A 27499-nucleotide genomic window follows, 5' to 3' on the forward strand; every position below is an offset into this window, starting at 1 on the left:
AAGTAGCAGTACCCCTTTGATTTCTTAACTCTGATACTGATAGGATTAGAGTAGAAGCACAAACAGTGAGTGGAAGAAGCATTCATCTCCAAGTCAAAAGCAAAAGTAAAGCATATAGCCTACCCCAGAGCAAAAGCAAAGGCAAATGCAAAGTTAGTCAGTATAAAGCCAGGCTTGATGCCTCATTTTACAGCCATAGGTCTCTAAAACCCAAAAAATTGACCAAATACACTCCTTCCAAAATTATGATCAGAATACCGCTTTTCAATGTCACTGTTGCCGCTATTATGACATCTCTTGTGACAAAAAGTGCCTTTTAAGTTGTACTTGAGTGGCCAAGGTAAATTCATTAATAAGTTAAAACACCGTGATCTTTGTCTCAAATTTAAGACAAATAAATTAAAGCAACAGTACAACTCACATATGCATTAGAAAAAACTAGTCATTAACCAAACAAATAAGGCACAAAGGGGAAAAGCACTAAATAGAGAATTTGATGCCTTCATCATCAGTTGAAGCTCCATTGAAAATTGTAAGCTTCCCCTTGTGTTCTGGTAGCTTCAGAGATTCATTAGGATTGTTCGCTCCACTCCATGAAGCTCTATATATGTAGCATCCAACAAATATACAATGAAAATTATTATAATAAAATTAAATAAAGCACAACAAAAATCAACAATTTTTACAAGGAACCTTCACTTATTCCTACTCCTACTCCTGTCAATAAACTGGTATCAAGGGGTATTTTTAGGAATCATAGTTTGCCTGTTCCCTGAGATTCAGTCCCTAATCAAATCTCCTCCACTATCATTACACTATCTTCCAAGCCATTATGTTTCACCTAACCAAACATGTCAAAAAAAAAAAAAAATTCAAAACTAAAGGAAGGGCACAACATTAGTACTAAATGAATATCCTCAAACTGTATTACTATTTTACAAAGGACTATCCTTCACCTAATCAAACATGTTGAGGTAACACATAGCAAAAGAATAAGATGTTTTGAACATAACAAATCAAGCAAGCTCACATGATCAAGAAGCAGTTCTTATTAAAAGATGAGATAACTACTTACGAATCTTAAAGTCAAGTTAGCCCAATCTTGGATGCAGTGCCAGAAGATAAGGCATTTTCTGTGTCCCTTATCCATCTATTTTGCATCGCCTGTTTAGTAGAAAACTACCCCCGAAATTTACATGCAAGTACTTAAAAAAATGGGGAAAGAATATGAGAAATATTAAGGACATTGACCAACCTTCAAAAACTAAGGCTGACAAAAATACCTCCCTAGCTTCATGACTTAGAGACCCTACATCACGCATAACAAGAAATAATGCAAACATATTAGTTTTGAAAATAAAAAGATATCACCAATGTACAAGGCTTAGTTTTCTCAACTAATACAGAGAGAGAGAGACAGGGGGGGGGGGGAGAGATAACAGAATGAAAATAGATGCATTCATATTAACATTGTCCCAAAAACTCTTGCTATTTATATCAGAATGCAAACAGATGCATTCATACACTTTTGTTTTAGATTGATATGATTCAAGCACACAACAACGACCAATAAAAGTATGCATGACAGTAAGAAAAGATTGATTCATTGAAGAAGAAGAAGAAGAAGAAGAAGAAGAAGAAGAAGAAATTGGGGAAGAATCCAAGTGGGAAAGAAGGGGGAGGAAAACATTTCAGCATAGGAAATCTCATAAAATTGTATTTCAATTCAATAATCACATCCATTCACATAGCAAAATGGAAAAAGAGGAACCATGTAGCTGCTCCACCTCCTTGGATAGAAACTTAGTTGACTTCATCTAAATCCTACTACTTTTCTTTTTTAAAGAAAAAATCACACTCAAGAGGGAATTGCAGGATAAAGTTTGAGAACCAGTCATCAAGATATTATATCTGTTATTTGAATAAATCAAGTTGTTAATATTCTGTGAAATAAACCACACAACCAAAACTATGGTAGTATCGAGATCCACATTGAAACAAATCAAAAAAATGAAAAATACAAACACAACACAAACAAAAAAATAAAGAACACATCATTTACGTGTTCAGATAAAAAATGATCCTACTCACGACAAGGTTTCACCCTAGTCAATCCACCATGGATTACAGAGATATACAAAAACTCTCACAAGATCTCACGATAACACTGTAAGAACAATACATTGATTAGAATATAATGCTCCAAATACACCAAACAATCTCACGCAATCAACCTTACTGATCTCTCTCTAACATAAACAAGTGATTCACACTTACAAAGGTATAATTGCACTTACAAGGAACCAAATGACGTCTCAGATTGTTTGATTTCCATGATCTTCTTCACCGATCATTCGCCTTCACATGTTCTGTTCTACTCCCACAATCTCACGCAACTTCAACAGTTCATCGTTATATTTACACGCTCGAACTTGGTAAGGATTGCCCCTGAATTTCCCCCCAGAGATAGAACAAAGCCTATTATAAGAGAGATAATGGAATGAATCATAAGAATGGAACTTCAAAAATTGAGGTGGAACAAGATGAGGAGGTAGAAACCGTAATGAATAGGGGTAGAGAAATGCAGGGACATTATCAACATCTAGGGTTCCTATGCCTCGGATGGAGATCTAACGATACCAACTCCATTTCTGACAAGGTATCTCTTCCATTTGCACTTCCATTCCTAAATGTTTTGTTAATAAGATGGTTCGGTGCGGCGGAAGCTTGAGATCATTGGTGGACATTGTCTGATCAAGATATTTGAATTTGGATTTATCTATATTTCGATCAGGGTTGTTGGGATTTATTTGCAAACTGCACCAAACCACATCACGTTGGTGCGGTTTTTCAGCGCCAAATCAAACCGGTTGGTTTGACTACATCTGAAAACCGCATGTGCGATTTGTTGAGTGTAGATTTTGATGATTGGCATGTGTGAATGTGAATGTGCATAAGTTATATATGGAAACTTCTTATTCTTATATAGAGATTTCATTATATATGGAAACAAGTTTTTAGAGAGCTTTCTAGAAATTTGAGTATTTGAGCTATGTATGGAAAGTTCTTGGAATGGAAAGTCTAGAAGTTATATATATGGAATCCTTTTTCATATATGGGAAGTTCAAAAGATATATATGGAAGTTTTTGAGGAGATTGGAGTAGTCCACTATATGGAGTTGCCATATATGTATCTTGGCGACATGGCATTGTTAATGTGGCATTTTGGTGACATGGCAGCCACGTGGAGCACACTCATCAAGGTTACATCATCTCGTTGGTTTAAATATGGTAAGAGAATCATGGAGTAAATTTAAAGGTTCTTAGAAGCTTCTTCACTTAGTTAAATATGGAAGAATTTTTGAATTGCATTCAAATGAAGAAGTTAATGATTCAGCCTTATTATTCAACATTAATGGAGGATATTAAGGTTTGAAAGTTAAACCTTGATTGATATTATTTTCCTTTATTGCTGATTCTCTTTTATTAAAAGGATCCTTTACTCAAATCATGGAATCAATTATCCTACTCATTATGACTAATTGATATCCTCATTATGGTTAATTGATATCTTCATTATGGGAGAATATTCTAAGGATATCTTGCATATATTCAGCTACACAAATTGATTCTCTTCTTGTTGTCAACATTTTTAGTATGGAAACTTGATCAATTCCTTGCTTTTGAAGTTATGATTGATATCTTCATTGTTGGACAAATTTGCTTCATTATTTGAGAATATTTGGATGGATTTTCCACCATTTGGAGGTTTAAATTCAAATTAGTTATACTTGTTATGGAAGCTAAGGAGCCAATTACACAATCAAAGGTGATTGAAGATTCAACTAGAAGTCAGAATTTATTATTTCTTATTTATGGTCGATTTTTCACGAATTATGAAGGATTTTGATGATATTTTAATCCTTAAAATCAGTCATGCATTATTGGAATTGATTTTCTCATTTAAGGCTGATTGGAGATCAACAAAAGTCAAAGATCTTAATGATCAATCAAGTTAGCTGATTATGGAAGGTAAATCAAGAATTCAAATGAAGGGCTGAGATTGGCTTGAAGATTTGACACATGGAGGGCTGAGATTAATCAAGGAAAGCCTACTCTAGCACTATATAAAAGGGTCTCTTGAAGGCTTTGGAACAACTTTTGGAAGCCCTGTTATTCTCTACATCATTGGCCAAGATTTTCATTCTCTCTAAGTCTTTCTTTTCCTCTATCTTCTTGAGAGAAAACTAAGAGAGTTCTCTACACTTCATTGTATTATTTTTGAGAGAACCCTATTTCTCAATCTCTACTATCTTGTAAAGAGCGTACAAAATCCAAACTAGTGAGTGTGAGACTCCAGAAATAGTTTGGTGGTGGTGAAGCTAAGTGAAGGCTTTGGTGGTTGTAAGAAAAGTTTCATATAGTGGATTTGATTGAAAATCCTAAGGAAGGGAATCCTTAGGTAGTGGATGTAAGCCATAAGGGCCGAACCACTATAAATCGCTGTGTCCTTCTTCTCTTCACTCTTTACTTATTCTTGCTTGATTATACTTGTTTGTTTTTGTTTTTGTGTGGCCAAATCCTAAGGCCTACATTCTTGTTGGCTATTATATTCTGATTTTCTTTAATTGATCATTCTTTGTACTCATTCAATATTCCATTTGGTTTATTTAAAGTCTTGTTATTGTGTGCATTCAAATCACATGTTTTTCACCAAGTTGTAATTTGAAGAGTATATTGGATCTAAGCACATACTAGCACAACTGGCGAATATCATATTATCCATCTAGTATTTAAGTGCTCCCGCACTCTCAACTACAATTTTGGTTTATATTAAATTTGTTTTCTCATATATATACGTGCATAAGTTTTGCATTAAAGTTTTTAAAAGGTGTCAATTCACCCCCCTCTTGACTAGGTTAGAACTCAACAAGTGGTATCAGAGCGAGGTTCCTAAGAGAGTGATTAATCATCACTAGGTGTATCCATGGCATCGAGTTCACGTTTTTATGAAAATGAGGGTCGTTCTTTATCTAGGGCACCATTCTTTGATGGCACCGATTATGCATATTGGAAAACAATGATGGAAGATTTTTTAACTGCATATAGTCTTGATTTGTGGGAAATAGTTAGAGATGGTCCATATGTCCCTAAGGAAAAAGGTAAAGAGAGGAGAAGTAGAAGAGATAGTAGAAAAGAGTAGAGATAAGTACACAGATGAAGATAAGAGATTAATTGCTTTAAATGCTAAGGCTAAGAGTGCATTTCATTGTGCTTTAAGTAGATCCGAATTTAATCATGTACAGTGTTGTAAATCTGCTTATGAAATTTGGAAGAAGTTAGAGTTAAAATATGAAGGTACTAGTCAAGTTAGAGAAACAAAAATAAACATGTACATACATGATTTTGAATTGTTTTCTATGAAACCTAATGAATCTATCTCTGAAATGTATACTCGCTTGACTGATATTCTTAACTCTCTTGAGTCTCTTGGTAAATCATATTCAGATTTTGAAAAGGTGCAAAAGGTTCTAAGATCTCTACCGGAGGCATGGGATCCAAAGGTGACAGCCATTCAAGAGGCCAAGGATACCAAGAAGTTGTCACTAGATGAACTAATGGGTTCACTAATGACACATGAGCTTACTCTCAAAAACAGGTATAAAAACAAAGAAGATTCTCTAAAATCTAAATCAATTGCTTTACCTGTTGCACAGGAATCTAGTGGAGAGGAGGATTCCGAAGAGGAGATTGCCATGTTGGCTAGGAGGCTCCGAAACTTTATGAAAAAGAATAAAAGGAGTTTCAACAAGACTAAGCCCGTAGAAGCCTCAAATGAAAAGAAAGTAGAGGTTACTTGCTACAAGTGTGGCAAGATTGGACACTACAAGTCCGAATGTCCCAAATCAAAGAAGGGTAGATCCAAAGGAAGGAGAAAGGAAGAGAAGAAAGATAGAAAAGCATTCAAAGCAACTTGGGATGTTTCTAGTGAATCTGAATCATCTTCAAGCGATGAAGAAGAAGAAAAGGCCAACTTTTGTTTGATGGCCAAAGGAGAAAATAACTCATCTTCCACAGATGAGGAGGTAAACACTTCTGAAATGGATGCATTGCTAGAAGAGTTTGATTTTCTGTTTAAAAAACATAAAACGGCTATTAGAGAAATCAAGGAGCTTAAAAGAGAAAATGGTAGATTAGAAAAGAAAGAGGAAGAGTACATGGAAGAAATAGATGAGTTGAACTCTAAAATTAGGAAAATGGAAGAAAATAAACCAAATGAAGTGTGTGCATTAAAAGATACTATAAATGAATTGCATGACACTATTGATAGTCTTAGGGAGCATGAATGCATTGTATGTGATCATTCTGAGTTACTAAATGAAATAGCATGTTTAAAAGAAAAGAATGAGCACTTGGAAAAATCATTTTTAAAATTCTCTTTGAGTTCCAGTAAATTGGATTCTTTGCTTGCATCTCAAAAACCATATTTTGAAAAGGCTGGTCTTGGTTTTGACCCTAGTAAACTAAAAGAGAAAATCCAAAAAACTGGTTCTTCCACTCATCTTACTCATTCTAGGTGTGTGCATCATGCTAGAATCATTAAAGGAGCAAAATATCTCCCTAGAGCTAAATATGCAAAACTAGCTAGAACTAGAAATAATAAAGTTGTTAAAACTAGGAGTTTTTGGATTCCTAAGGGTTTAAATGATCAAAAAGCTAAGGAACATATATTTGATACATATGGCTATGATTTCATGTTCTCTAACCCCCAAGGACCCAAAGTTTGGGTACCTAAGGTTCCTTGATTTGCTTAATAGGTGTGCTTGAAGGCCAAAGGTACTTCAAGCCAATGGTTCTTGGACAGCGGATGTTCAAGGCACATGACTGGAGATGCCACCTTATTTTCGTCTCTTAAAGCTAAAAAGCATGGAGGTAATGTTACTTTTGGCGATGGCTCAAAAGGGAAAATTGTAGGCATTGGAAATGTGGGTAATCCTTCTAAACTCATGTTTGAAGATGTCTTATTTGTGAGTGGCTTATCCTACAACTTGCTTAGCATAAGTCAATTAATTGACAAAGGCTACATGGTTGCATTTGAAGGTAATGAGTGCTTGATTAAAGATTCTTTAAATAAGATTGTTTTAAAAGGCATTAGAGAAGGAAACATTTATGTGCTAAATCTGAATTCTTTGTGTGTTAATGATGCTACTTGTCTTATGGTGAATGATAACTCTATGGATCTATGGCATAGAAGATTAGGTCATATTAGCACATCTACTCTTTCTAAACTAATAAAGAAAAATCTGATTAGAGAAGTGCCTAAATTGAATTTGAATGACCTACATATGTGTGATGCATGCATTAGAGGAAAACAAGTTAGAGAGTCATTTAAATCAAAACAAGATGTTACCACAACTAGGCCATTAGAATTACTTCATTTAGATTTGTTTGGTCCTAGTAGGGTTAAAAGTTTAGGTGGTAAATCATATGCATTTGTGATTGTGGATGACTTTTCTCGTTTTACTTGGTGCTTGTTTATTTCTCATAAAAGTGAGGCATTACATGTTTTTGATAGTCTAATTCGAAAACTACAAAATCAACGAAATGCATGTGTAATTAAGATTAGGAGTGATCATGGTGGTGAGTTTGATAACTTTGGTTTTGGTGAGTTATGTGATAAATATGGTATTTCTCATAATTTTTCTGCACCTAGGTCTCCACAACAAAATGGAGTAGTTGAAAGAAAAAATAGGTCATTACAAGAAATTGGTAGAACTATATTAATTGAAAGTGGTTTACCTAAGTCATTTTGGGCTGAAGCAATTAATCATGCAAGTTATGTGTTAAATAGGTTGTCTATTAGAAAAGGGCTAAATAAGACACCATATGAACTTTGGCATGGTAAGACACCTAAAGTAGATTATCTTAGACCATTTGGGTGTAAATGTTACATTTTGAACACTAAATATAATTTGGATAATTTTGATGCTAAATCTGATGTAGGTTCTTTGGTTGGTTTTTCTTCTACTAGTAGAGCATATAGAGTTTATAACTCTAGGACAAAAACAATAGAAGAGTCCATTCATGTAAAATTTGATGAATCACTAGCTAAGAGTTCTAATATTGAAGAAGATGAAGATGTAGTTTTTGAACCACAAATAGAGTCTAGTTTAAAGGAATCTACACCTAATAACATGGATTCATATATAGAAGCAGATAAATTGGAAAATGAGACTCACTTAGAATCGCAAGAAAATAATGAATTGATAGGTCCTTTGCATGATCAAAATTGGTATCAAATTAAAAATAAGCACCGACATCCTAAAGAATTAATAATAGGTGACATTTCTCATGGAGTTAGAACTAGATCATCTCATGGTGTGCATCCTTTTAGTTCTCTTGCTTTGATTTGTGAAATTGAGCCTAAGTGTATTAATGATGCTCTAAAAGCACCCGATTGGGTAATAGCAATGCAAGAAGAGTTAAATGAGTTTGAAAGAAACAAAGTGTGGAGTTTAGTTCCTAAACTTGAAAATCATTCTATTATTGGTACAAAATGGGTTTTCAAAAACAAAATGGATGAAAATGGAAAAGTGGTTAGGAATAAGGCTAGATTAGTGGCACAAGGATATAGCCAAGAAGAAGGAGTAGATTATGATGAGTCGTTTGCACCGGTAGCTAGAATAGAAGCTATTAGGTTGTTAATGGCATTTGCATGCTTTAAAGGTTTTAAATTGTTTCAAATGGATGTTAAGAGTGCATTTTTAAATGGCTTTATTCAAGAAGATGTTTATGTGAAGCAACCCCCTGGTTTTGAAAATCAAAAGTTCCCAAATCATGTTTACAAGCTTTTTAAATCTCTTTATGGCTTAAAACAAGCTCCTAGAGCATGGTATGATCATTTATCAAAGTTTTTGCTTCAAAATGATTTTAATCGTGGGAAAATTGATAGTACTTTGTTTGTGAAGCATAAAAATAATGATTTGCTTATTGTACAAGTGTATGTGGATGATATTATTTTTGGATCAACTAATGATTCTTTGTGTAAAGATTTTGCTGATTGTATGAGTGGTGAATTCCAAATGAGCATGATGGGTGAACTAACGTTCTTTTTAGGTTTGCAAATAAAACAAAGTGAGAATGGCATTCACATTAGTCAAGCTAAATATACTAAAGATTTGCTATTTAGATTTGACATGGATTTAGCTAAACCTTGTATTACCCCCATGGCTGCAAATACAAAGCTTGATAGTGACATAAATGGTAATGAAGTAGACCAAAAGCTATATAGATCTATGATTGGCTCACTGTTATATCTTACTGCATCTAGACCCGATATTATGCATGCTGTGTGTTTGTGTGCTAGATTTCAATCTAATCCTAGACAATCACACTTAATTGCGGTAAAACGGATTTTTAGATACTTAAAAGATACCTCTACTCTTGGTCTTTGGTATGATAAGAGTTCTTTATTTGATTTGTATGCTTATAATGACTCGGATTATGCTGGTTGTAGATTGGATAGAAAAAGTACTATGGGCACTTGTCAATTTCTAGGAAATAAGCTCATTTCATGGTTTTCTAAGAAACAATCAAGTGTAGCACTCTCCACTACTGAAGCTGAGTATATGGCCATAAGTAGTTGCACTTCACAATTGCTTTGGATTAAACAACAATTAGAGGATTTTGGTTTAGAGTTCAAGAATATTTCCATTTATTGTGATAACACAAGTGCTATCCACTTATCTAAGAATCCGGTGTATCATAGCAAAGCTAAACACATAGAAGTTAGACATCATTTTATTAGAGAGCATGTGTTACAAGGTGATATTGTGATTAAATATGTGGATACCAAGAATCAACTTGCTGATATTTTTACTAAGCCTCTTTCAAATGAAAATTTTCTTTTTCTTCGAAACTCACTTGGTATGATTCCTATTCCCTAATTGTATTTTTTTTTCTTTCTCATGTATTTTTTTTGATAGATTACAAAAAAGGGGGAGAGAAAATATGTAGATAAATAGTGATTTAAAAGGATAAGAGGGAGACTAAATTAAGGGGGAGAGAGCAAGTTAAGGGGGAGCCTAAATTAAGGGGGAGCAAGAGCAAGCTTAAGGGAAAATCATATTTTTGCTAAATCATTTAAGTATAGCTTCTTTCACGTTTTTGCAATCATCAAAAAGGGGGAGATTGTTGAGTGTAGATTTTGATGATTGGCATGTGTGAATGTGAATGTGCATAAGTTATATATGGAAACTTCTTATTCTTATATAGAGATTTCATTATATATGGAAACAAGTTTTTAGAGAGCTTTCTAGAAATTTGAGTATTTGAGCTATGTATGGAAAGTTCTTGGAATGGAAAGTCTAGAAGTTATATATATGGAATCCTTGTTCATATATGGGAAGTTCAAAAGATATATATGGAAGTTTTTGAGGAGATTGGAGTAGTCCACTATATGGAGTTGCCATATATGTATCTTGGCGACATGGCATTGTTAATGTGGCATTTTGATGACATGGCAGCCACGTGGAGCACACTCATCAAGGTTACATCATCTCGTTGGTTTAAATATGGTAAGAGAATCATGGAGTAAATTTAAAGGTTCTTAGAAGCTTCTTCACTTAGTTAAATATGGAAGAATTTTTGAATTGCATTCAAATGAAGAAGTTAATGATTCAGCCTTATTATTCAACATTAATGGAGGATATTAAGGTTTGAAAGTTAAACCTTGATTGATATTATTTTCCTTTATTGCTGATTCTCTTTTATTAAAAGGATCCTCTACTCAAATCATGGAATCAATTATCCTACTCATTATGACTAATTGATATCCTCATTATGGTTAATTGATATCTTCATTATGGGAGAATATTCTAAGGATATCTTGCATATATTCAGCTACACAAATTGATTCTCTTCTTGTTGTCAACATTTTTAGTATGGAAACTTGATCAATTCCTTGCTTTTGAAGTTATGATTGATATCTTCATTGTTGAACAAATTTGCTTCATTATTTGAGAATATTTGGATGGATTTTCCACCATTTGGAGGTTTAAATTCAAATTTCAAATTAGTTATGCTTGTTATGGAAGCTAAGGAGCCAATTACACAATCAAAGGTGATTGAAGATTCAACTAGAAGTCAGAATTTATTATTTCTTATTTATGGTCGATTTTTCACGAATTATGAAGGATTTTGATGATATTTTAATCCTTAAAATCAGTCATGCATTATTGGAATTGATTTGCTCATTTAAGGCTGATTGGAGATCAACAAAAGTCAAAGATCTTGATGATCAATCAAGTTAGTTGATTATGGAAGGTAAATCAAGAATTCAAATGAAGGGCTGAGATTGGCTTGAAGACTTGACACATGGAGGGCTGAGATTAATCAAGGAAAGCCTACTCTAGCACTATATAAAAGGGTCTCTTGAAGGCTTTGGAACAACTTTTGGAAGCCCTATTATTCTCTACATCATTGGCCAAGATTTTCATTCTCTCTAAGTCTTTCTTTTCCTCTATCTTCTTGAGAGAAAACTAAGAGAGTTCTCTACACTTCATTGTATTATTTTTGAGAGAACCCTATTTCTCAATCTCTACTATCTTGTAAAGAGCGTACAAAATCCAAACTAGTGAGTGTGAGACTCCAGAAATAGTTTGGTGGTGGTGAAGCTAAGTGAAGGCTTTGGTGGTTGTAAGAAAAGTTTCATATAGTGGATTTGATTGAAAATCCTAAGGAAGGGAATCCTTAGGTAGTGGATGTAAGCCATAAGGGCCGAACCACTATAAATCGTTGTGTCCTTCTTCTCTTCACTCTTTACTTATTCTTGCTTGATTATACTTGTTTGTTTTTGTTTTTGTGTGGCCAAATCCTAAGGCCTACATTCTTGTTGGCTATTATATTCTGATTTGCTTTAATTGATCATTCTTTGTACTCATTCAATATTCCATTTGGTTTATTTAAAGTCTTGTTATTGTGTGCATTCAAATCACATGTTTTTCACCAAGTTGTAATTTGAGGAGTATATTGGATCTAAGCACATACTAGCACAGCTGGCGGATATCATATTATCCATCTAGTATTTAAGTGCTCCCACACTCTCAACTATAATTTTGGTTTATATTAAATTTGTTTTCTCATATATATACGTGCATAAGTTTTGCATTAGAAATTTAAAAAGGTGTCAATTCACCCCCCTTCTTGACTAGGTTAGAACTCAACACGATTTAGCACAATAAATTGGCCAAAAATCGGCTAGACCGAACCGTGCATACCTCTACAAGTCTTCCACTTCGAATTGAATGTCCCTCCGCTTCTTATCCATTATAGATTTCATCGTTGCTTGTGCTAGCAGCAGTTGGCCTTTAAGCTCTTCTAGTACTAAATCCCTTTCTACTAGTTGTTGCTCCAATCTAGATATGGTCATGGTACCCTTCTCAAACCATAGAAGTGGAGATGGCTTGCGCCTATAGACTATCTGAAAAGGTGTTAGGTTAGAAGAAGCTTGATAGGAAGTATTATACCTCAGCTCAAGGAAGCCAAGTGTACCACGCCTTAGGTGTAGAAGAGGCAAAACATCGGAGATAAGTCTCCAATGTCCTCTTGAGGACTTCTGTTTGGCCATTGATAGAGCGCATATTTTCATATTATTTAGCCCTCATATTTAGTCTTTTTGCACGTTAGTTGTGTCATTTTATTCATCTTGATTTTGTTTTATTTTATTTTATAGGAATTGGGATTCACACTATTTTATCTTATTTTGGACAGATTAGGGCTTCTTGGGTCATGAGGAATTTTGATGGCAAGAAGGGAAACAAGGAGATTGGAGACAAAGAAGCAAAAGTGTGCTCACAAATTTGACCTTCTGTGCTTCTTTCGAGTTTTTGGCCAAGTTATAATCCCAGAACGTGAATGATGTCTCAGAGATATTGTAGAGAACTTCTTGGGCTTTCCAGAATGGTATGATTTGTCCAAATCAGAGTTCCTTTGGGCCTCAAAATATTGCTTCAAGTTAGGGCCGAAAAGCTGGGCCAAATCCTAATTGGATTAGAATTCTACACAAATATGGAATCTTTAAAAGGCCATAAATTGAGCTTATGATGTCCAAATCAAGTGATTTAAAATCCCAAATTCATCTACTCTTCCTGATACACAATTTTTATGAAGGAGCCGAAGCCCAGAACTCACGTTATCCTATTCGAAATCGGCTGTGAAGTGGCGGTAACCTAGGGTTTCCTCCCTAAGCTCTATTTAAGCACATTAAGTGGCCGATTTTGGGGAGATTCTTTTATCACGTGAATAGTAGCCGATTTTCCTTTTTCTCCATTGTTCTTGTCAAGATGGAAGGCTAAGGATTTTGTAACCGGTTGCATGCCATACTCCTTATCTGGTTTGAATCTTTGGACGTTTTTGTATATCTGTTTTCATCTTTAATCTTATGGTTTTGTTTCTTTGCTTCTTCTCAAGTGTGTATGTATTTTATGCGATCGTATGAATGCATGCATGATGCTTGGGCAGATTTGACTAATAGGCTCGATTGGGGTATTGGTTTTCAAGAAACAACATAAACTTAGTGGGCGATTGTTCATGTCGGTTTTAGATCTGTGTGCTAAAAGAAATTGAAACTTGTATATTGATCAAGAAGATCTTCTGTGATTCTTATATTTGTTTCGATTTAGTCTTCGGCGATTGTCAAGCATATTTTGTTAGATTTGGGGATTAAAGATAAATAGGTTCTTTATATGGTGGATGATGATAACCGGGTAGGGAGGAAAGGTTGCAACTGATTGCATCTCGGTTTACTGTCTTCGTGTTTATTTTGTTTTCTGTTTTTCACCAAATCCCCCCCCGTTTAGTCTTGTTTTGACAGATCCGTTTGAGGTTCGTTGGGAGACGACTTTGGGTTGCACCCTTGCTGCAAATCAAAATCATTATTCATCTAATCTATCGGTATTCGACAGCAACCAATCAGATTTTGAAAATCTGATCGGTGCTGTCGAACAACGATAGATTAGATTAGATGAAATATAGATTCAGATTTGCAATAAGGGTGCAACCCAAAGTCATCTCCCAACGAACCTCAAACGGATCTGTCAAAACAAGACTAAACGAGGAGGGTTGTGATGAAAACCGAAATATAAACGTTCAAGAATGAAACAACGATGAAGTAAAACGTAACCCGCTACAAACCCTACCTCCTTACCACGGTAATCCTTGTCTCATTTATGAAAACAATCTGTTTTGGTTTGATTTTCTTTTGATTTGAAAAACTCTTCTACAACCGTAAAAGATTAAATCCAATCGAGCAATCGCTCATACAAATATATCGTTTCTTTCTAATCAAAGCCTCAACCGAGTACGCCAATTAAAACCATCTAAAGATCATGCATGCATTCACACAATCGCATAAAAGAAACATACATAAACTTAGATAAGGAAAGAAACAGAATCATCAATTAAAACATGAAAATCGAGTTCCAAACCGGATTCAACAATATAACCGAGACTCAAATCGGGCAAGGGGTACGAGAATGTAGCGAATCACAAACGAATTATCCTTCCATCTTCTTGGTTGAAATCGTGAGAGTTCTTCCAAAATCGGCCACTTAATGTGCTTAAATAGAGCTTAGGGAGGAAACCCTAGGTTACCGCAACTTCACAGCCGATTTCTAATAGGATAAAGTGCGCTCTGGGCTTCGGCTCCTTCATCAAAATTGTATATCCGGAAGAGTAGATGAATTTGGACTTTTGAATCACTTGATTTGGATATCGGACGCCCAAGATATGGCCTTTTAAAGAATCAGCATTTGTGCAGCTTTCCTAATTTGACCCAACTTCCTAGCCCCGACTTTGAAGTGCTGTTTTAAGGCCCAAACGAGCTCGGATTTGGACAATCCATACCATTCCAGAAAGCCCAAGAAGTCCTATACAATATCTCTGAAGACATCATTCACGTTCTGGGATTATAACTTGGCCAAAAACTCGAAAGAAGAACAGAAGGTCAAATCCGTGAGCACACTTTTGCTTCTTTGTCTCCAATCTCCTTGTTTCCCTTCTTGCCATCAAAATTCCTCATGACCCAGGAAGTCCTATCTGTCCAAAATAAGATAAAATAGTGTGAAGTCCAATTCCTATAAAATAAAATAAAACAAAATCAAGATGAATAAAATGACACAATTAACGTGCAAAAAGACTAAATATGAGGGCTAAATAATATGAAAATATGCGCTCTATCAAATTCCCCCACACTTAGACTTTTGCACTCCTGGGCAAAACACTAGACACTAACACTCAATAACAAAATGGATGTGAAAAATGCAAAATGAGAGACACGGAAAGTTTTATAGGAATTCAACACTCAAAGATCATCTTTCTTACACTTCCCAAACAAACAAGTAGCATGGCAATTTTACTTGGCAAGACAAGTCAAAATAAGCAGACCCTCATAGAATAAGAATATGATCTCAAGTTCCTCAAATGCTATGCCTCACTCCACTCAATCACAATTCCACTACCAGATATGCTCATCTTCTAAATCTCCACTCTCAATGCTTTTTGCATGCAAATCAAAAGGACTTTTATTCATGGCTCTGAAAAGGATAGGAAGATAACAATGAAAAGTAAAGTAAACCTTAGGAAGAAAACATTCAAGACAACCCAAGATCAATGAAGAACTATTAAGCAAGCAGAAAATAGACATAATTTTTTATTTTTTTTTTGAAAGGTGGGTGCGTTTTACGCTCCATCCCACCTTGGCGAGTGCGTTTTACGCTCCATCTCACCTTGGCCTTTGGCCTTTGGCCTTTCTATCTATTTTTCTTTTTGATTCCAAAGGACTTGCTTAATATGTTGCCATAATCAAAGGATGCAATGAATGTTCTTCAACCTAAAGAAGGGGAAAGATTTTTTTTGTTTTTTTTGTTTTGTAAAATGAAAGAGTGCCTTAATCATCTTTTCACATGCACGAGCACTGACAGCTTCAATAAAGATTCAAAACAAGCTCTGGAGTGATACCCATAATTAGTGAATGCACGCATATCATAAGAAAGAACAAGCACAAATATCCTCACAAAGACTACCTCAATCAACCCACTAAGCCAAACTCATTGCCAATTTACTTGAGAGCCCAAAAAGATAAGATCAACTTTCTAATCATGCCAAATTCTTTCAAACTCAATTTGCCCCATTTTGTCAAAAATCTTTTTTTTTTTTTTTTTTGAAAAGAAACTTCTATTCTAAAACTCCCCCCCCCCCCCACTCAAACATTACATTGTCCTCAATGTAAGCATGCAACAAGAATCAGGTATAGGACAAGTAAGAAAAGTAAGGAGGGAGAAACAGCATGAGTTTGTCAATTGTAGGCGGCGTTGAGGAGATGCAGCTCCTCCACAGTATGCTCCTGAAAGCTCTCATAGAATGGCTTAAGTCGCTGCCCGTTCACTGTGAATTTCTTCGTAGTCGACCCGTCCATGATCTCAACTGCGTCATAGGGAAAAACATGAGTAACCACAAAAGGACCAACCCATCTAGAACGCAACTTACCAGGCATCAGCTTTAGGCGTGAATTGTAGAGGAGGACTTTATTGCTAACGTTGAACTCCTTCTTGGCAATCAATTTGTCGTGTGAAGCTTTGGTCTTTTCCTTGTAGATCCTGGAGTTCTCATATGCCTCTAACCTCAATTCCTCAAGTTCTTGCAATTGAAGTTTCCGCTGGGAACCAATGCCCTCCTCACTGCATAGTAGTGACTATTTCTCCCCACACCCCCATTCCTTTGGACACCAAAAATCAGGGCATTCCGAGATAGTTGTCGGCAGTGAACAGTGCTGTTTATGGCAAAAAAAAAAAAATAGAAAACAAGCAAACCGAAAAGAAAAACACAAAGAATGAACAAAGAAAACACAAAGAATCAACAAGGAAATAAAAGAAAAGAGAAACCAAAGAGCAAGATACGAAGAAGCAACAAAGAATGAAAGAGAACTAAAAAGAAAAAGAAAGACAGAAAACAAATCTTGTTATGGCAGAACAGTTTGACGGTTCCCCGGCAACGGTGCCAAAATCTAATCGGTGCTATCGAACAATGATAGATTAGATTAGATGAAATATAGATTCAGATTTTCAATAAGGGTGCAACCCAAAGTCGTCTCCCAACGAACCTCAAACGGATCTGTCAAAACAAGACTAAACGAGGGGGGTTGTGATGAAAACCGAAATATAAACGTTCAAGAATGAAACAACGATGAAGTAAAATGTAACCCGCTACAAACCCTACCTCCTTACCACGGTAATCCTTGTCTCATTTATGAAAACAATCTGTTTTGGTTTGATTTTCTTTTGATTTGAAAAACTCTTCTACAACCGTAAAAGATTAAATCCAATCGAGCAATCGCTCATACAAATATATCGTTTCTTTCTAATCAAAGCCTCAACCGAGTATGCCAATTAAAACCATCTAAAGATCATGCATGCATTCACACAATCGCATAAAAGAAACATACATAAACTTAGATAAGGAAAGAAACAGAATCATCAATTAAAACATGAAAATCGAGTTCCAAACCGGATTCAACAATATAACCGAGACTCAAACCGGGCAAGGGGTACGAGAATGTAGCGAATCACAAACTAATTAGCCTTCCATCTTCTTGGTTGAAATCGTGAGAGTTCTTCCAAAATCGGCCACTTAATGTGCTTAAATAGAGCTTAGGGAGGAAACCCTAGGTTACAGCAACTTCACAGCCGATTTCTAATAGGATAAAGTGCGCTCTGGGCTTCGGACCCTTCATAAAAATTGTAGATACGGAATAGTAGATGAATTTGGGATTTTGAATCACTTGATTTGGATATCGGACGCCCAAGATATGGCCTTTTAAAGAATCAGCATCTGTGCAGCTTTCCTAATTTGACCCAACTTCCTAGCCCCGACTTTGAAGTGCTGTTTGAAGGCCCAAACGAACTCGGATTTGGACAATCCATACCATTATAGAAAGCCCAAGAAGTTCTATACAATATCTATGAAGACATTATTCACGTTCTGGGATTATAACTTGGCCAAAAACTCGAAAGAAGCATAGAAGGTCAAATCCGTGAGCACACTTTTGCTTCTTTGTCTCCAATCTCCTTGTTTCCCTTCTTGCCATCAAAATTCCTCATGACCCAGGAAGCCCTATCTGTCCAAAAAAAGATAAAATAGTGTGAATCCCAATTCCTATAAAATAAAATAAAACAAAATCAAGATGAATAAAATGACACAACTAACGTGCAAAAAGACTAAATATGAGGGCTAAATAATATGAAAATATGCGCTCTATCAGCCATCGAATTGGGGGTGGTAGGCTGTACTCCTATTCAGCTGTGTGCCTTGTAGCCGAAATAGCTCTCTCCAAAAATAGCTGATGAAGACCTTGTCACTATCTAAGATAATAAAATTAGGAATCTCGTGCAGCCGTACAATTTCCATGACAAAAACACCTGCTACACTGGCTACTGAAAATGGGTGTTTCAATATGATAAAATGCCCATACTTGCTAAGCCGATCCACCACCGCTAAAATGGAGTTCACTCCCCCTGACGAGTAGTAAGAGCCATGAGTATGACCGGGAAGGAAAATCAGGAGAGAGCATCAGCAACACGATTTTCCAAGTTGAGCCGGTATTGTATCTCAAAGTGGTAGCCCATTAACTTCATCACCCATTTTTGACATTCCGGGCTCACTAACCATTGCTCCATCAGGAACCTTAGACTCTTGTGATCTGTTCAGATGATGAATTTCCTCCTCAATAAATAATGTCGCCATTTTCGTACTGCAAAGATAATAGCCATCAACTTCCTTTCATAGACCGACTTATTCTGACTGTTAGGGTTTAAAGCATGACTAAAGAAAGCAAGCGACCTATGTTCCTGCATCAATACAGCCCTGAGTCCATGCCCTGAGGCATCAGTTTCCACTATAAACTCCTTTGAAAAATTTGGTAGAGCAAGCACAGGTAAAGCTGTCATGGCTATCTTTAGGGATTGAAAAGCTTGCTTCGAACTCTCATCCCAATAGAAGTTATTTTTTTGAAGTCGTTCCATTAATGACCAAGCTAATTTCCCATAATTTCATACAAACTGATGATAATACCTCGTGAGCCCCAAAAAACCATGGAGTTGTTGCTGTGAACGAGGGTTAAGCCAATCCATAACCGCCTGAATTTTTGAATTGTCCACAATAACCCCCTGCTGTGAAATAATGTGGCCTAAGTAGTCAATCTCCAACTGTCCAAACCAGCTTTCTTTGCATTGGTATACAACTTGTTTTTAGCTAATATTCCCAATACGTAACGCAAATGATCCCGATGTTCCTGCATCATTCTAGTGTACTCTAAAATGTCATCAAAAAATATGAGAACAAACTGTCTCAATTGTTCCCTAAAAATCTCATTCATCTAAAACTGAAATGTAGCGGGTGCATTTGTTAATCCAAACGGCATCACCATAAACTCATAATGGCCCTCATGAGTGCAAAAAGCCATTTTCGGAATGTCATTAGGTGCGATACATATTTGATGATAACTCAATTATAAATCCAACTTAGAAAAAATTGTAGCTCCATTCAACTCATCTAAGAGTTCTTCAATAACCGAAATTGAAAATTTATAGGGGATAGCTACCTTGTTTAAAGTCTGGCAGTCCATGCAAAACGTCCACTCCGCGTCCTTCTTCTTAACTAGAAATTCGGGGCTAGAAAAAGGGGCTGATGCTTGGCTTGATGACACCTGCAGCCAACATCTCTCTAACAAGTTTTTTAATCTCAATCTTCAAGAGATGGGGGCATCGGTAAGGTTTCACACTTACCGGCGAAACCCCGGGTTGCAGCTGTTGGTCCCTTAAGGTATGATCACTTAAGAGGGGAGGTGAATTGAGTGTTTAATTTTTTTTTCCTTTTTAATAAATATTATTGATTAATTATTTTCTCTAGGAATATATAAATTATTTTCTTTTAATTAAATTCTTGTTATTTAATTTTAAACAAATTAAGATTTTATAACTATGTATATGTAAGTTTGAGATTAATAAATTGCAAGCCACAAGATATATCAAGAATAAATAAATGAGGCACAAGACAATTTATATTGGTTCGGTGTCTTTACACACATCTACTCCACTCTCCCAAGATTTTAACCACCCTTAGGGTTCCACTAATCTTACCAAGGTTTCCACACTAGCTTACATTGAAAACTAGATATACTCTTAGATTACAACGGATTTTAGGAAGACCACCAACACCAAGGTTTTCTCCCTAGGTTATCTTGAAAACTAGATTCACCTAGATTTTAACGGGTCTAGGAAACCTATACAATCCACAATAATAATTTAATTGTTTACAAATAATTGTCCACACTTGGACAAAAATAAGCAATTAAGAACAAATAATACAACGCAATAATTTTTAAATAAATAAATAGATTTGTAACCTCAAATTGAATGGAGAAGATCGGATTCAGCTTTGCGATCTCTTTCTCTCCATTGCCTTGTGACTTTTCGATAGATGTGCAACAAATCTTTAAGAGCTTTGGGATGCTTGGAAATTAGCTTGAGAGCTTTTGGGAGCTTTTGAGTGCTTTGGATAGGCAATATAAGCAAAGAATGCTCTCCAAAATGAATTTAAAGCTATTTATAAGTGTTCTGGAAATCACTGTAACAACACTGTAGCAACGGTCAAATTCATTGTAACAACGGTCAAGTTCACTGTAGCAATGATAATGTGCACTATAATACCGGTCAAAATTTTGACCGTTGGAGGGGCACTGTAGCGGTATTTTAGCAATAGTGAAAAATTAATTTTTTTATTCAAATTTTGCAAAATTATTTTTTATACATTTTAGAAATACTTTGAAAAATAATTTTAATGGAAAATAACATTTTTGAAAATACATACACTTATGAAAAAAATGTTTAATAAATTAAATTAAAAAATATTTTTAATAGAAAATAATATTTTTGGTAATACAAATGTTATGAAAAATATTTTATAAATTAATTAAACATAATTCGATACTATAAATAATATATTTAATAAAAATACTATTTTTGTTAATTACTAAAAATACTATATTTTGTATATTAAAAATTCTCTTTTTGTTAATCATCAAAACTTAATTAATATGAGTAAGTTGGCTCAACAATAGCGTGATGGTATGATCCCTCCTTCGATGCAGGGGTAGCCCACACGACTCTTCAAAAACTGCCTTGAAGTCGGATAATACCCCCTGCAAGCTGTTAGGGATTTTAACTTCGATTGCTTCAGCCGTTAAACAACCCAACTCTAGTAATACTCCTTCCCCACCCTTCTGGAATGGCTTCATCATGGACTTCATGGTCACTAAAGTCTTACTAAGGCTAGGATTCCCATGTAAGGTAATGGCCGTGTCTCCCACCTTGAACCTCATGATCAGAGAACGTTAGTCCACTTGTGTCTCTCCTAATGTGGCCAACCATTTCATCCTAAGAATGACATCAAAGCTGCCAGCTCCAAAGAAAGGAAGTCCTCCACTATCTTCACATTTTGTAACAATAGGGGGACCCTCTTACATACTCCTGCCCCTTGCACTGCCATACCGGAGCCCTTTATCACCTCATATCCTTGAGTGGGCATCCCTAAGAGTCCCAATTTTTGCACCAGGTCAGCTACTATAAAATTGTGGGAAGCCTTGCTATTAGGGGTGTGCAAAAAAACCGATCCACTACAGAAACTGGTCAAACTGAACCGAACTGCGCCAAATCGAACTGTGCGATTTTTGGGGGTAAGCAGATCGAGACGGTTTGAGGATTTCTCAAACCATGGGTTTGCGGTTTGAGGGTTGGGCAGTTCGGTTCAAAACCGAACCGCCCGACTAGTATTTTAATAATTAAAAAAAATAAATAAATTAAAATACAAAAGGGGTAGGGGGCTTGCGGCTTTATTTCTTTCTTGTTCTTCATTATGTTTTAGGTTCTGGCTCTCAATCCAACGCCGACCTTCCTCTTCACCTTCGACGCTGGTTAATCCGTTAATTCCGTCCAAGATCTAGTCTATCTATCGCCGCCTTCGACTTTGACAACTTAATATTTCGTTTGTTTTTCATTTCATGTTAATCATTGAACGGCCAAGATCTGGCCTGAACTCTGAAGTGTCATTTGTTTTTTTCTTGTTCTTTGGTTCTTCCTCTCTGGTTGTCGACCTTCTTCTTCACCTTTAGCAACCCACATATTCAACAAATTGTAGAAAGCACACCGACCCGCACCGCATTTTGCGGTGCGGTTTTCGCTCACCAAACTAGACCATTTAGTCTGGTTTTATAGAAAAACTACATATGCGGTTTGCCACACTAAATTGGCCAAAAATCGACCAAACTGAATTGTGCACACCTCTACCTGCTATCGATTAAGACAAATCACTTCTTGACCTTTTATTGTTCCTTTAATCTTCATCGTTTGGGGAGGAGTTAACCCTACCATGGAGTTTAGTGATAACTCCACCATCTCCCCTTCCTTGACAGTATCTTTCCACTCCCCAGAAGCCTCCACTGCCTCATCTTGTTTTATCTCTTCTTCTTCTTCTCCCCCCCTCTTCTTCATAAATAACCATCACTTGCAGCTCCTTGTTCTTACACCTATGCCCAATTGAATATTTCTCGTCATAGCGAAAACATAATCCCTTCGCACGCTTGGCTTGTAGCTTAGTCTCACTCAATCATTTGAAGGGTGGTGTGGTTAGCTTCCTTTTGGTCAACAATCTTAAGGAATTAGAAGAGCTAGCTGTGACTATCCTGGGAGGATTGAAGGCCTGGAACCCTAGATTTCACTACACCATAGGGGTCGGAGCTGGGTGTGGGGTTACCTTACTTGGGCTGTAACCAAAACGATTCCCTTTGAGCACCTGATTCCGGTCCTCAATCTGCTAGTCCATTTCCATGATATTCTCGAGGCCCAAGGGCCTCAACACCTTGATTTTTGCCCTGATCTTCAATTTGAGCCCATTAATGAAGTGTCCCTCCAAAACGGCTCTGGGCATCTCTTCAATGGGTGATACTAAAGTCTCAAAGAAAATTCGATAGTCTCTGACCGTTCGCCACTATCGAAGGGCCATGAACCACTCCTCCATAGTCCTTTCTATCATGAACCTAGGGTTTAGCCTAGGGTTGGATTGGAAATTAAAAGAATGAAGGGAGAATTTAGAAGAAGATTAGGGAAGAATAGAATGAACAGAGGGAGAAAAGAGAATTGAGTGAGACGAGAGAGTTAGAGAGAGAGAATAGGATAATGTTGTATTCTATTTTTTGCATGCTTTCTCCTATGGAATGGGATGAATACATATAGGTGCTTGGTGTGGGTGTGGATGCAGCAGATTTACCCCCCTCCAACAATTACAACAAACTATTTTTTCCTTTTCTTAAGGCCTCACATGTGGTTTTCCTAATTCTAACATAATTGATAGCTAAAATATAGATGCAACAATTAAAGTAAAAGAAATACAGCATATCCCTTCTAATTACCCTTGGGTTGTGACAATCCCCTCTCCTTGAAAGGTTTCTTGTCCCTAAGAAACTTACAACAAGTAGTCATGGCTCTTTATCCAATTCCAGCCTTCTCTATAGGGTTCATCCTTCTTTCCTTCTTTCTCCTTCTTAAGTGTCCAAGATCAATCTCTAGGGCAACCTGATAGAGTTCAAGTTTAGTACCAGCAACACTTGTTCCTGCACCTCCATGGTGTGCCACAGCTGCATATTGAAAGAATAACCAGTTATGAGGGCACTTATCCACCAAGTATATAAAGTCTGCTGGTTCTGCCAAGTTCCCCAGGCTTCCCCATCCTTTGCTAATGATGCCCCTTTGATCAGTTATTTCAGGAGCTTGGGTAATTGCCTGGGTCATTTCGTCAGGTTCCAGAATAGTAAGGCTACTAAAGCCAATATAGATAGGCTTTCTACCACCTTTAATCCATTTCACAAGTGAGTCTGCCAGCACATAATTTGAGGTAAGGTCTAGAAAACAAAACCCAGCCACATCAATATTGTGTTCCCAATCTTCTACAATAGCTGACCCATCAAGATTGGTCTCCACTTTAAGAGTACAATCAGCCATTGGTTCATCCTACCCAGCAATAGATAGTAACTTGGGTTTTCCAGTAGGAGCATAAACCAACACAGCAACAATAGTTTTGTTTTCTTCAACAAACCCTTCGACTCCTTTAGCTATATCCATTAGTTTTCCTCCAGCTAGTGTCTTCATCTTCTCGTTCTCTATTTTAACCCAAGTCAAATCCATATTTTGTTCCAAATTTGATTGTTCTTCAGATTTCAATAAGTCCAAAATCTGAAGAAAGGCTTCAACACCATCATCTGCATTGATGGCTGGTCTTTTAGTCAGATTTACCAGATCCAATGCTGTTCCATTTCCCACAAAATTCTGATCTGGAACACCACCAAATCCTTTCGCCCATGCACTAGCCACCAGGGGTAATGAGTTGGTATCTTCCTAGTCAATTTTGCCTAAATTGGTATACTTCTTCTGCTCAACATTGGAGGTGAGCAATGAATCCCCTTCCCACCATCTTGACTTCTCTTTCAGTTGGTCCATTTTGAGAAATTCCTCTTTATTAAAATTTCTGCGATAATCATCAAAGTATTCATCTGGGAAGTTGTAATGATACTTCTTGATCAGTATCATCGCAAACTTCTGTAGCTTCTCACGGAACATACGGCCAAATTCCTCACTCTCTTCATGAATCCCATTACTTGTTCCTTTATCCCTGTTGCTAGACTCATTCTCAAACTTCTTTTCCCCTGTTTGTTGCTTCTAGCCAACTGAAAATGCAGCATTCTTTGGCTGCCATTAAGGCTCCAATTACCTTATGCTTCCACTACTTTCCCTGGATTCACGAGCAAAATTTCCCACTGAAAATGCAACATTCTTCTACTGCAATTAGACTCCAATGGTCTCATATATGCACTGCTCCCCATGGCTGACCTTTCGCCAACAACATACTTTGATGGCCAAGGAATGGGAGTTATGTACATGCTCGAAGTTAGCAGTCGATGGTCACTTGTTGGAATTTCAAATTCCGTCGAATCCACCAATCTCTAGAACAATCGATTCACCTAGGTCACCTAGATTTGTTGGGTAATCAATCTCCTCAGAACAATTGGCAACCTATAATTGGCTTCTGCAGTTTACGACTAATGAGCGCCACCTCACCCACTGCTTCAATAAGTCACCCAGACTTAATCCACCTCAAATGGAACCCGCCAAGAGCTGGGTCTGTTTTGCCTTCAATTCTGGACTCAATTAAATCATGCAGAAGGAGTTCTCGGCCAAGACTCTACCCGATTAACTCAGTTGGAAATTTCTCTGGATTAAATCACACTCGTCGATGTTTAACGATTGTTCCTTAGGTTCGGTCAGACTTGTTCTCTCTAATGGAAAGCTTCGCACCCAATCAGTCGACAAATTTGCTTAGCCTCTCATCTCTTTCCATCAATTTCAGTCTACCTGCGGTCACTTCTAGTCGCAAACCTCTTGCCAATGATAACCCAACCAGTGATGCATCAACGCTTCCTTCCTTAGGTTCTGCCCAATCACTGACCAAACCACGATCGCCAGAAACCCGCTGCACAATCGCGATCGCTTGGAACTCCTATGCCAGTCGCAACCTCTTGACCGTTCACGTCAACTTCTGGTCACCAACTCTAGTCGTCCGACCAACCCGCATCACCCACTCCAGTTACGACCTTTTGGGCCAAGGACCACTAGCAGATGGAAGCTCTTTGAATTTGCCTGGGTTACCAAGAATCATGGTCGTATCTCACCTCCTCGTGCCTCAAAATCAATTCCAAGATTTAATGGCTGTCTTCATCTTCAGAATTCGGATATGAGTGTCTCTGATCTGCAACTGAATTGCTGATCAAATCCACACACGCGGAATTCACTGTTGCATCAATTCCGAAAAAAGACATCGGAATCAATTTACCCACAATTGTATGAACCACAACCAAAGAAGTACTACTCTGCTTTGAATCTGCTTGATTACTTCATAATCAGATCGGACAAGGACAACTACCAAATTTAGAACTCACAGTCGAGGAATGGGATGAATATGTTAGCTATAAGCCCTTAAGACCAGTTCTAGTGACACAATAAGGTTTGATCTTGTAATTATTTAAACCTTATTTAATGGCAAGTTTTATATTTAATTTAAATTGCAATATGATTTGAATTGAACATACAAATATCCTTTAGTATAATAAAGAGTGGATACCATTCTTAATTATTAAGAATAATCGAGACGAATAATCCACAATATGTTATACTATAAATATGTTCCTGGCCATATAGTTCCTAACCTGGATAATTAGTAACTCGCAAAGGCCGGCATCAAACCCCACATCAGGTAGTAATAGGTATTTTTTGTCTATAATTGATGATTACTCTAGGAGAGTTTGGGTTATTCTCTTAAAAGATAAGTCTGAAACTTTTAAAAGTGTTAAAAACTGGAAAACTCAAATAGAGAATCAAACTGACAAGAAGATAAAATACCTTAGGACTAACAATAGTTTAGAATTCTACAATTCTGATTTTGATAATTTGTGCAAAGAATATGGAGTTATTAGGCATAGAACAGTCTCCTATACTCCTTAACAGAATGGAGTAGCTGAGATGATGAATATGACCCTTTTAGACAAGGTTAGGTGTATGATGATTAGTTTAAATATACCTAAGTCATTATGGGGAGAAGCAGTTATGACTGCACATTACCTAGTTAATCTAACTCCTTCAGCTGCTTTAAATAGTGATACTCCTTATGAAAAATGGCATGAAAAATGTGCCAACTATTCAATTCTTAGAACCTTTGGTTGTGCTGCCTTCACTCATCAAAATGAGGGAAACTTAGAGCCTAGAGCTAGGAAATGTGTTTTCTTAGGATACCCTAAGAGAGTCAAAGGGTATAGGCTATGGGATAGAAACCAAAAGGGAATAAGAGTTATTGTTAGTAAAGATGTCACATTTAATGAATCAGAAATGCCTTGTACAAAGCCTAGTGGTGACAAAATTAGTGAGGACAAGAGTCCTTAAGAAGAGTTGAAAAACTCAAGCACCCAAGCTCCTATAAATTCAGATGAGGTGGAGAACACTTCTTCAACCTCTAGTGAAGTGGAGAGTCAAAATTAGCCTGAAATAAATGAGGAGAAAGAAACAGTAGAAGAATTCCCTAATGACCAGCCATCAGTTCCAGATTATCAGCTAGCTAGGGATAGAGAAAGAAGGTCTCATAGGTTACCTCAAAGGTTAGCATCAAATTTCGAATTAGCCTATGCAAGCTATCAAGACCTAGCTGAAAATGAGCCTAATACATATGAGGAAGCCATAAGAAGTAAATATTCAAAAGAATGGATAGAAGTAATGAAAGAGGAGATGAGTTTCCTCAACAAGAACCAAACTTGGGAATTAGTCCCTAGACCTAAGGATAAGTCCATTGT

General features: G+C 36.6%; 1 protein-coding gene and 1 pseudogene across 1 annotated transcript; both read right to left on the reverse strand.

The window, feature by feature from the left end:
* Nucleotides 1-480: 480 nt before the first annotated feature.
* On the reverse strand, nt 481-9637 carry LOC127792292 (vacuolar protein sorting-associated protein 25-like; annotated as a pseudogene).
* Nucleotides 9638-23594: 13957 nt separating this feature from the next.
* On the reverse strand, nt 23595-24107 carry LOC127792293 (sterol 3-beta-glucosyltransferase UGT80A2-like). Its single transcript, XM_052322745.1, has one exon. It carries the CDS (start codon nt 24105-24107, stop codon nt 23595-23597), a length of 513 nt encoding a protein of 170 aa, XP_052178705.1.
* Between the last annotated feature and the right edge of the window lie 3392 nt (nt 24108-27499).

This window comes from Diospyros lotus, chromosome 15, assembly GCF_014633365.1.
Source record: "Diospyros lotus cultivar Yz01 chromosome 15, ASM1463336v1, whole genome shotgun sequence".
NCBI lineage: Eukaryota > Viridiplantae > Streptophyta > Magnoliopsida > Ericales > Ebenaceae > Diospyros > Diospyros lotus.

Excerpts from the sequence above, each read along its gene's own strand:
- LOC127792293 (XM_052322745.1), bottom strand. The coding sequence starts at position 24,107 with ATGGCTGATTGTACTCTTAAAGTGGAGACCAATCTTGATGGGTCAGCT.